The following is a 12,280-nucleotide window of genomic DNA, read 5'->3' as shown; positions in this document are numbered from 1 at the left end:
GTTTAAGGACTGATACCCAGAGGTGGTGAAAAGAACTCCGTAAGCTCTGAACCAGACTGACAAGCAAACAAACCAATACCCAGGAGCACAAAAAACCAATCAAACTCTTCCCTCAGCCCAGAACCAGAGACTAAACCAAATACAAGAGCCATTGCAATATAATTGACAAAGAGAAGGAAATACTAGATTGCCAAATTGCAGAAAAAGCTATATTATGGGTTTGGTTTGGTTTTGGATAGATTGTGATTGGGTGTGTTATTAAATTACTTCTTAGATATTTTGAAGTCATCGGTTCAATTTCCACACATAGACATTGAACCACCTATAGACATGACTAGATATAGCCTTATAGCCCCCACCGTTGCCTAACTCATAAAAAAAACACTGAACAACAAAACCAAACCAGATCAAAAATACTTCAATTAGGAGCAAAAGTGGCAAGAAAACTCCATCCACTAAAGCATAACAGGGAAACCAGCCAGCAGAACCACGCTTTAAACTTGCAGTGTGAGCGAACATCAATTTCCACCACCCTGCGACATTATAATCACCTTCCATACTAACTGGGCATGGAGCAGTACCTCGAGCTTTCCTGCAAGGACAAACCAGTTCCCGAGCTGCATCATAACACAAACACCCCACACTATGCTTTGAAAGCATGTCAAGCGCCACTTGTGGGGAGGGCCGAGCCCCCCTCATAAATTCAATTGCCCACATCCCGAGATGGGGGCTTGGATCCCCTGATTTGACACCGGCCATGGGGAAGAATTTGGGTTTGTGTTGGTTCCAATCAAGTCTCACACTATTTCTTGTGAATCTCAATAGCGTGGCCGGATTGTAACAGTTCGACATGGCCTTGGCAGAAATTCAGCAGCGGAATTATTTGATATCAGGATTTTCCGTTTCATTTCTGGGGTTTATATTTGATGCTGCCCCGAGATTGTCCATGACTCGATACACCCCACGAGTTTCACTGGCTGCGTAGTATATGACCCGCTGCTGGTGAGTTCGACGAATTGGCAGAGAATAAAGGGAGGGAGTGAGTTAACTCGGTTGGACCCAGCAACATGACCAAGGCAGGTTGGACCCAGGAGTACTCAAATAAATTAATGTTTTTTTCACCGAGAAGTGACAGTAAGGAACGTCATTTGGGATTGATGTGCAACCTGTATCTTTGGGAATCACATTGATTTAGAGTTTGAGGCCGTTAACTTAGGAAACAATTGGATGACCATGACACATGTGAGATATATTTTTTTAACTTTTGGGGGAGCTATTTCAAGGGTCAGTAGGAGAAAGCTAGCAAAGATCCCCGTCTAAAGCATTGATATGAATTCCTTCGTGTAGAAAGAGTGGATGCATTTAATAAAGCTGTATTTGATGCGAGAAATCCGTCCCTATTTCTTATGTATTATTGTGCGTATGGTTGAATTTATTGTTCTCTGTTAATTCTGTGTGTATCAAATCGGCTTATCAAGGTCATTCGAGTTTTGGCCACCCTATGGGCTATAACCATTGTTCTCAACGAAGAATGTGAATGTGTGATCGTGTTTCAACAACCTGGGTTTCTAAAACAGTAAAATCATTTTTAAATAGCAAAACAGCATCCGCAGGATAATGTCAATTGGTACATTCTTAACGTGAAAGAAGTACAAGAGGGGCTAAGAAAAATACCTGAATGGCATAATGTTGCCTTGGCATCAGAAAATTCATCCGTCGAACATCCATCACACAACGGTTCATCAAAGTTGGAGTCAGAAGGAACAATCTCCCATTCAGACTCCATAACAGGGAGGTGAGAATCAACACTCTCCCATTCACACTCTGTAGCAGCCCTGCTAGAGCAGGGAGTTGAACAAGTGACCGAACCTCCACTGAGGCTAAAGCTAATAGGCGACCCTTTGTCGTAGTCTTGCACTGTATGCTGAGACCCCAAGTTGCAAGTATTGGCCGGACACGTCGGCAAAGGAGAGCTTGGTGTTACGAATTTCGCTTTGGAAATAATGAGGGCAGTGAGATCTCTAATAGAGCTATACCAAAAATTTCTCAGAAGACTCAACGCCTCTTGTTCTCCGAGCCCTGCTAATCTATGTCTAGCTGCATTTTGAGCTGGCTTTGCTACCAGAGAGCGTTCAAAACCTCAATTAAATGGCTCCATCGATACCCATAAAATTAGTACCTTCAGTGAATAAATTAGTGACATCGCTTCACTGGTATAATGGCCTGGATTCATGTTCCAATTCCTTTTATTTTTTTTCCCGTTACTTTTCGTGCTCCGGAAATGCCTAGGCAACTACGCTGATAATTTGAACGAATCATACGTCGCATCAAGATATGATATCTATGCTTTTTGATATTATATATATGTTTTTATCGACGTAGTCTTTAACGCGACTTTTTGAAAGCTTTTCCTGCGATTTTTTCCGGTGAAAATCCGGCAGTAATTTATTGAAATCCAAGTTTGATAACTAGTTTCTGCACAATGAAAGCGTCCCAGGGGTTTTTCAGGGTGCTGAATCCGAATATGCAGTTAAAGAACCATTTTAACTGCAACAAATCATGATTTCATCTCAATTTCTTCCGCCGGATTCCGTCACCGGAATCTCAAAAAGTCGCATTATAGACAACTCCGTTTTTATCTATGTCGTCGCATCTTGAATTGAATAGTAGAAGTGGTGGGAATCATGTAAAAAAATTAATAAATTTTGCTAAACTAGTGTTTAAATCATATTTTCGAATGTAATTTTGCTAAAGCAGTGTTTAAATTATATTTTTGAATGTGTAAATGAATTCAGCACTATCAAAAATTTCTGGGACAGCCAAAATTTGAAATTTAATAATTGTAACTTGGATTTACAAAAATCCCCGCGCGAATTTATCAAAATATTACCAGAATTTTCATGATTTTCAGGGAAAAAAAATAGTTTGTTAGACTACACTCAATTAAAAATAAAATTGAATTGGAAAAGGTAATGTAATTTAATTAAATTGGAAGTAGGAAAATTATTTTATAAATCGCATTATTAAAACAAATTTAGTTGAATTAAACAAATATTTAAAATAAATAAAAGGTAATAATTTTTAAGAAAAAATAATCAATAACAAGGTAAAAATAAAAATAATATATTAAATATTTATTTATGTGTTTAACTAAAATATTAGTGAAATCATATTTTTTCACTTTTGATATATTTCATTTCATTTTTATCATTTTATTATAGCGCTTATAAAAGAGATGTTGTAAAGTCTTGTTATGTCAAGTTACACGAAAATAAAAATAAAATAAAATAATATAATGAAAACATTTTTGCTGAGTGAAAATAATATTAATATAAAAATAAATTCATGGTATTCATGTGGAATAGAGTCTATTGAAAGGGGGGAATTAAACCATCCTAGATTAATCTTAAGAGGGATCAAAAACATAAATGCAAAGAAAGAAAGAAAGAAATTATTTTAACGGCGACGAGGCTAAAGATACCTTATGCGATAGATTGCTTCTTCATCAAATGTCTTTCATCCCTCTAGGCACTTGGTAGATTCGGAGTTAAGATGGATCTAGGCTGGTTGGGCGGAGAGGCGCTCTCTAGCCCAATATAGAAGAGATGTTGTAATGTCCTGTTAAAAGTTTTGATTTGGTCAAATTACATAACTAGCCTAAATCCATCTTAACCCTAGATCTATCAAGAGTTAAGAGGGATCCAATCTCTCGAGGTGCAAACCTCTTTTTTTAGTGTAAAACGTGAGGAAAGGTTTGCACCTAGAGAGATTAGATCCCTCTCAGCTTTTGATAGATCTAGGTTGGTTATATAGAACTATATAATATCTATTTTTGTATCTATGTCTCTTTCTTATTCACTCTCTCTATCTCACGCCCAAACATACACACTCTCTTTCCATATCTATCTCTCTCGCCCCCTCCCCCCTTTTCCTCTTTCCCTCTCTCTCTTCCCTTTCTCTCCTTCTCTCTCTCTCTATTCCCTCCCACTCTCCTCTCTCCCTCACTCTCTCTCCATTTATCCCTTGTCACACCCTCTCTCTCCCCACCATTCTCCCTTTGTGTCTTTCTTCTTCCTTCCCTCTATCCCCCTTGCAACTCCTTCTCTCTCTTGTGTCCTATCTCTCCCACCTCCCTTTGTCTCTCTCCTCGTCTCTCTCTCTCTCTCCAACTCTATCACTATATCCCTCCCTCTCTTCTGAATCTCTGTGTGTCTCTCTCTCTCTCTATTCCCTCCTCTCCTCTCTCCATCTCTCCTTTGTTCTTTCCTCCCTCTCTCTCTCCCTCCATCTCTCTCTCTCTCTGACCTCCAGCTTTGTCACTATATGCATGTCACGCGTCCCTCTCGCCTCCTCTCGCCTCCCCTCTCTCCTTCACTTTTCTTGTTGTCATCACTTGGATCCTTAGTTAACATGCATCTATGTTGGTTCTTACTAATATTATTTATATTATATAAATTCACATCTTTAAGTATGAAAGTATTCTCATTTTCAATTTTATTAAGACCTTAATTTAATGATTATAGGAATATTTTTAGTAGTCATGAGGATAGAGTATTTAGATATATCTCAAAATTAATTATAACAGTTTTCCTTTTAACTTCAACTAAAAAATGTTATAAAATTAAATAAGCTATGGTTTTTGGGCATTTGGTATTGATAAGCCATGGTATTGGCCCGTGATATTGTAATAAATAGGGAAGTTATGGTTTTTGGGCATGTGGTATTGATAAGTCGTGGTATTGGCCTAATATTGTAATAAATATTTACAAGTTAATAATATCTATGGTAAAGTGGGGGTAAATATCCATGGCTAAGAATATTTTCATATTGTTCTAAAATATTTTGATTGTGAAATAAGTTATGCTTTTTTGGGCATGTGGTATTGGTAAGTCATGGTATTATAATAAAGCCTAATTAAATTACAAGTTAAAATGGGGTAAATATCCACAACTGAGAATCTTGTCATATTGTTATAAAATATTTTGGTTTTGAAATAAGTTATGGTTTTTGGGCATGCTGTATTGATAAGCCATGGTATTGTAACAAAGCCTATTCACAAAATAAAAATATAACAAATTGATTTTTATTATTTTTATTACTTTAACTTTTTATTATTAATTGAACCAACATTTAAATGTTAGCAGTCATTACCGATATCACTTTTAATTTTTTTCTATTTTTTTATTAAGCTGATATTTAAAATTGTTTATATACTTACATCACATCTACACATCTACTCTATACTAGGTTGTAGAACACCTCTCAACTAAAGATAACTTAATTATTAAATATATTCTCAATTTATGATAAATAAGAATGTAGAAAATCTATGTAGGTTAACCCGATAATGCAATATAAATCAAAGCATAATACTATAACCTACTTTTACTATCAATTTGTGGAAGCTTAAAGATCGAGCTGAACAATATAAACAGAAGAAGAAGAATCAATTGCACAGTACACATGAAAATACTTTGGGGAAATCCTCAGATAAAACCCCACACTATTGTATTATCATACATGGTGGAAATACATAGGAATTATACAAAGCCTTAGCTTTCACAGCTAGCCAGCTCTCAGTACAATCCTCACAGATGCTCACAAGGAATCTTGGCTTCTCTCCAGCCTTCCTCTCTGCCCTCCAAGCTTCTATTTCCTTGCATTGTTCCTTGTGGATGATTTTCCTTTTACCAAGTGGAAAACCAATCCTTAAAAACTGTGCAATCCTCAACGATGAATCCTTGACTGCATGCATGAGTTTTCTCCATGACAAAACACATGCAATTGATAGTACACTGTCCTTGAACATTTATCTCAACTGGTTCTTTCTCATAATAGACATGCATGAGTTTCTGATGAGGGAATCTTCAGTTAACTAGAGTAGCACTAGTTGAGTGCATTAATGCATCAACTGACTGTTAACTCACTATTAGTTCCTCAAACAGTTTGGAACTAATTTAACTGGACTTAACTCAATAAACTGAGTTAATTAATTACAACTCAAATATAACTCAATCTTATCTCCTTAATTTAAGGGATAACTCTTGCATGACTTCAGAAAGACTTCTAACTTGAATTTCTCCAACTAATTAATTTAAAATAAATTAATTTATTATTTCAAAGTGGCTGTTAAGACTAAATTTGATTTTAATTCACAATTTAATTCAATGACAAATTAAATTGGAATATTCTTGTTGTCATATTTCAACACTCCCTCTCAACAAGAAAGGGATTATCTGCCACCCTGATCCTGTCTCTATGGAACTCGAATTTACACTTTGACAATGCCTTTGTCAAAATGTCAGCATCTTGCTCCTCTATCGAAATATACTGCAACAACATGATCCTCCTCGCTACACAGTCTCTGAGATGATGATATCGAATGTCGATGTGCTTGGACCTATCATGAAATACTGGATTCTCAGAGAGTTTGATACAACTCTGATTATCACAATAGATCATAGTTGGATCCATCCTCTGATCAAACAAACCAACTAGGATTTTCCGCATCCAGATGGCCTCACATGTTGCCTGACTTGCAGCCATGTATTCTACCTCTGTCGAGCTGAGTGAAACCGACCTCTGTTTCTTGCTGTACCAAGAAATTGTCGTTGACCCAAGGTTGAAAATCCCTCCTGATGTGCTCTTCCGATCTGATGGACTCCCTGCCCAATTTGCATCAGTGAAGCCCTGTAGCTTCACTCCCTCTATCCGTCTGTACCATAATCCATACTGAGATGTGCCTCTAAGGTATCTCAATACATGCTTTGTCGCCTTCCAAAACATCTTGGTAAGCTGAACCATCGCTTGACTCAGCTAGTTCACTGCATAGCACAAATCTGGTCGTGTGTTCACTAAGTACATCAGTGAACCTACAAGCTGCCTGTACATAGTAGCCTATACCACTTCTCTTGAAGCAGCAACGTCCTTCCTCCAGTTACCTGCTAAAGGAGTCTACATGGGCTTTCACTTCTCCATGTGGAATCTCCTGAGTATCTCGTTGGCATACTTGCCCTGAGACACAACAACTCCCCATCCTTTTGCCACACTTCCATGCCAAGGAAGTAATGCATGAGACCCATGTCTTTCATCTTGAATTCTCTTGCAAGGTCCTCCTTGCAAGACACGATCAACTAATCATCACCAGTCAATATGAGATCATCAACATAAAGTACGATGATCAACAACTTACCTTTCACCACGATGTGGTACAAGTTCGCATCCGCTTCACTCTTTGTGAAGCCCAACCTGGTGAAGTAGTTGTCTATCCTGGTGTACCAAGCACAAGGTGCTTGCTTCAGCCCGTACAACGCTCTCTTGAGTCGGCACACATGCGACTCACGATCGAAGGTCTCAAAACCTTCTGGTTGCTCTATGTACACCTCTTCCTCAATCTGGCCATTGAGGAATGCAGTCTTCACATCCATCTGATGGATCTTCCAACCCATCTGTGTTGATAGTGCCAACATAGATCTGATAGATGAGTACCTTGTGACAGGAGCAAAAGTCTCATCATAGTCAATCCCCTCGACCTATGAAAAGCCACAGGCAACAAATCTTGCCTTATGCTTCTCCACACTACCATCAGCAGCTTGCTTTACCTTGTAAAGCCAACGAGAACTCACAACTGACTTGTTCTCCAGTCTTGGAACCACGTCCCAAACACTATTACGAACTATGGAGTCATACTCCTCCACCATAGCATCAACCCAAATCGGTTGTTGCACTGCTTCCTCAAAGGAAGATGGCTTGGTCTCAACACATTCCCCAACAAGGGCCATGTATCTAGTGTACCTCTCAGGTGACCTCCTATGTCTGCGCTGAGAAGATGGTGCTCCCACATTCTCTCTCGCATCCTCCAACAATCTGTCAGCTTCTCTTGTGCACTTCCATCCATCTCTGGAAGACTCTGCTTGAGTGGATGTCTCCACTCCTGGAACCTCTGCATGCGGCTGCTCCGCATCAATCTAAGGCTCCTCCTCCTTAGGAACCAACAGTTCCTCCACATCCTGTAGTTGGAGCTCCCTCTCAAGGGAAACTTGCATGGCCTTCTGCTCATCAAACTTGAGATCTCTGTGAACCACTGTCCTCTGACTGGTAGGCAAGTACACCCGATAGTTGTGAGGTGTATCAGTGTACCCCACAAATATCCCCAACTCTGTTGTCAGCTCAAGCTTCTTCTGTGCATCCTTTGTCACATGGAAATATACCGATGAGCCAAAGATCCTGAAGTGACCCACATCTGGTCTCTTACCGGAGAAAGCTTCCTCCGGTGTCTTCATCCCAAGTATGCGATGCAGGCTTCTATTATGCAAATAGACCGTTGTGTTGCATGTCTCAGCCCACAAGTGAAGTGGTAAGCCTTAGTCATGCAGCATTGCCCATGCTGCCCCTATAATAGTTATGTTCTTCCTCTCAGCCACCGCATTTTGTTGTGGGTTATGAGGTGCCGCCAACTCTCATTTAATTCCTTCCGCTGCACAGAAGTCCTTAAACTCTTGAGAGACATATTCTCCATCGTTGTCGCTTCTCAAGGCCTTGATCTTCTTCCTTGACTCTTTCTCGACCAAAGCTTTGAACTCACAAAACTTTGTGAAAGTTTGGTCCTTCTTCTACATGAAATAAATCCAACATTTACGAGAATAGTCATCAATGAAAATCACATAATAACTTTGCTTCGCTGTGGATGCCATCGAGAATGGTCCACACAAATCAGTATGAACTCGCTCTAAGATAGCCTCTGCTCAACTGTCTCGATCATGAAAGGAAGACTTGGTGTACTTTCCCAATGTACAACCTTTGCATGTGTCAACTTGCTCAAGTTTACCTTTAGGAAGTCCTGTAGATATCTATTGCATTATCTTCAAAGCCCCATGATGCAAATGGCCCAACCGTCTACGCCACAACTCGCCAATGTCTTGGCTTTGCACCAATTCTGCTTTCATACTCAATGATGCACAATCATCTACCTCTAGTTTATAGAGATTCTTCACCCGAATCCCTATCCTCTTGGTCTGACCCATGGCTATGTGTCTTAGGAACGCCTTTCCTTTACTGTAGACAACATCATAGCCTTTGTCCTCCAACATCATGACCAATACCAAGTTCTTCTTTAGTCCAGGCACATAAATCACATCTATCAAGGTGAGAGGAGCTCCATGCTCCCTATGAAAAGCAATTATGCCCATTCCTAAAACACTATACCTTCCGTCATCACCCATATCTATGCGCATCTTGAGGTCTCTCTCCTCCAAGGCACTGAATAAATTTTTATCGCCGGTCATGTGGAATGAGGCTCCACTGTCAAGATACCAAACACAACCCATCATCGATGACACCATGCATGCGATGAGGGTAAAGTCTATTTCGAACTGAGAGGCTAATGCCTCACCTTCCGATCCTTCCGAGGATCCCTTCTTGGACTTCTTCAATGGGCAACTTGTCGCATAATGTCCCATCTTGTGACAATTAAAGCATCTTACTTTAGACATGTCACCCTTATTCCCTCCATGAGAAGAATTTGATTTGAAATGGGAAGCCTTCCCCTTCCCTTTCCTTGCCTTACTTGCTAAGGTCATATTTCCTTCATCATCATTCTTGGATGAAGAACCATCTCATGTGCTCCTCCTGATCTCCTCCTGCATAAGATCCAACCACAGTCGTTCCCAATCCGGTAATTTCTCCTTTCCATTCACAGAGTCCTGGTAGCTATTCCAACTCTTTGGAAGGCCAAGGAGAGCGAGGCTCACCATATCATCATCGGCAGTAGTTATTCCCACACTACCAAGCTCATCTTTGTAGGTGATGAGCTTGTTCAGATATGTGGAAATAGTATCACCCTTCTCCATCTTGATTCTTCGAAGCTTATCCTTGAGCGCCAATTTCCTCTAGTCGCTACTGTTCTGGTAGAGGTCCTTCAATGTCTTCCACATTGAAAATGGAGTATCCTTCCCATGGAGACTCGAGACAATATGGTCTCGAACTCCCTCAAGGATGATCTGTCTCACCTTCGCCACACACTTCTTCCACTCAGCCAACTCTTGTGCATTAGTTGAAACTGGCTTTGGGATTTCTTGATCAATGAATTCCTTCAAGCCATTGTCTTCTAATACAACCTCCATTCTATCTTTCCATGCTATGTAATTCGAGCTACCTTCAAGGCATACTCGAGTCTCAAACCATAGAACGCCATTGGACAACCTTGAAGTATGATATGAATTTGATTTGCACCTGCAACCCTGAACTTCAAACTTCGAATTCTCCTCTCAATATATTGTTCACAACTCCAATACCATGTAGAAAATCTGTGTAGGTTAACCCAATAATGCAATATAAATCAAAGCAGAATACTATAACCTACTTCTACTATCAATTTGTGAAAGCTTAAAGATCGAGTTGAACAATATAACCAGAAGAAGAAGAATCAATGGCACAATACACATGAAAATACTTTGGGGAAATCCTCAGATAAAACCCCACACTATTGTATTATCATACATGGTGTAAATACATAGGAATTATACAAAGCCTTAGCTCTCACAGCTAGCCAACTCTCAGTACAATCCTCACAGATGCTCACAAGCAATCTTGGCTTCTCTCCAGCCTTCCTCTCTGCCCTCCAAGCTCCTATTTCCTTGCGTTGTTCCTTGTGGATGATTTTCCTTTTACCAAGTGGAAAACCAATCCTTCAAAACTGCGCAATCCTCAAGGATGAATCCTTGACTACATGCATGAGTTTTCTCCATGAGAAAACACATGCAACTGATAGTACACTATCCTTGAACATTTATCTCAACTGGGTATTTCTCAAAATAGACATGCGTGAGTTTCTGATGAGGGAATCTTCAGTTAATTGGAGTAGCACTAGTTGAGTGCATTAATGCATCAACTGACTGTTAACTCACTAATAGTTCCTCAAACAGTTTGGAACTAATTTAACTGGACTTAGCTCAGTAAACTGAGTTAACTAATTACAACTCAAATATAATTCAATCTTATCTCCTTAATTTAAGGGATAACTCTTGCATGACTTCAAAAAGACTTCTAACTTGAATTTCTCCAACTAATTAATTTAAAATTAATTAATTAATTCCAAGTAGCTGTTAAGACTAAATTTGATTTTAATTCACAATTTAATTCAAAGACAAATTAAATTGGAATATTCTTGTTGCCATATTTCAAATTACGTGTGAATTGTGATAGGGTTTCTATTTTATTTGATATCTTTATAAGAATCTTAATGTTTATATTGGAAAATTTCTCATTAATATGGTATGTCCTTAGAACAAGTTGAGTTAGTAAGCAATGCACTCCAAACTTTGAGTTATGTATAAGTGACATTATTGTTATGGATAGTTTCAAAAAAAAATTATTCATTTAATTGAGATAAGTTATAATTCTGGAGAGTAGCATAATAAAAGTGTGATGCAAATGCAGTTGGCTCATCTGCTCAATTTCAATTTATGTGATGAGTTTATCTAGATTCTTAGCTTTAGCATCTATATATTAATTTCAAGTTGAGTTAGTAAGCAATGCGCTCCAAACTTTGAGTTATGTATAAGTGACATTATTGTTATGGATAGTTTCAATTTCTTTTATTCATTTAATTGAGATAAGTTATAATTTGGGAGAGTAGCATAAAAAAAGTGTGATGCAAATTTAGTTGGCTTATCCACTCAATTTCAATTTATGTGATGAGTTTATCTAGATTCTTAGCTTTAGCATCTATATATTAATTTCAATCGTAAAAATATGAAGGAGCTCCAACTGAAAAAGATACAAATTGGAAATAATATTACAACTTCTAAATGGTTTGACTATGCAAGACAACTCTATGAGCAGGTTCCCAAGGTTGACCCTCCCCCCTTGGTCAACATTGATACTGAACTCTTCACGGTACAAGAGGTAGAGATGGGTATCAAGAAGTTGGGCGTTGGAAAAGCAAAAGACTTAGCTGAACTCCAAGTAGAATATCTAAAGTAGGGCTCAAAGATTCTTGCACCTCACATTACAAAAATCTTCAACAACATCATACAACAAGGGCTCCCCACAGATTGGTCAACTAGTCTGGCAATACCTCTTTTCAAGAACGGTGACGTCAGTAATCCCTCCAATTATAGGACCATCATGATAAAACCTTTGCTTGCAAAGCTATTTGGAAGCATGCTAGAAAACAAAATTAGCAAGTGGGTAGAAGAAAGAGATAAGCGTGCTAAAGGGCAAGCAAATTTTAGACCTAAACATTCCATACTTGATCATTGCATAACTTTAAGGCACATCA

At 38.7% G+C, this 12,280-nt stretch overlaps 1 protein-coding gene across 1 annotated transcript in view; it reads right to left on the bottom strand.

Moving 5' to 3' along the window:
• Window positions 1–12,280, bottom strand: part of LOC149261567 (putative RNA-dependent RNA polymerase 5) — a 545,994-nt gene that overhangs the window by 493,603 nt on the left and 40,111 nt on the right. Inside the window, exon 2 of the mRNA XM_089369718.1 lies at window positions 1,675–2,139. Within this exon, the coding sequence (XP_089225844.1) occupies window positions 1,675–2,139 (465 nt within the window). The remainder of the gene's footprint in view (window positions 1–1,674; window positions 2,140–12,280) is intronic.

This window comes from Pinus tabuliformis, chromosome 6 (genome assembly GCF_031772625.1).
Source record: "Pinus tabuliformis cultivar Carrire ecotype Pingquan chromosome 6, CPIR1, whole genome shotgun sequence".
Taxonomy (NCBI): domain Eukaryota; kingdom Viridiplantae; phylum Streptophyta; class Pinopsida; order Pinales; family Pinaceae; genus Pinus; species Pinus tabuliformis.
The sequence above is the reverse complement of the archived record's forward strand: the minus strand, read 5'-3'. Positions and strand labels throughout refer to the sequence as shown.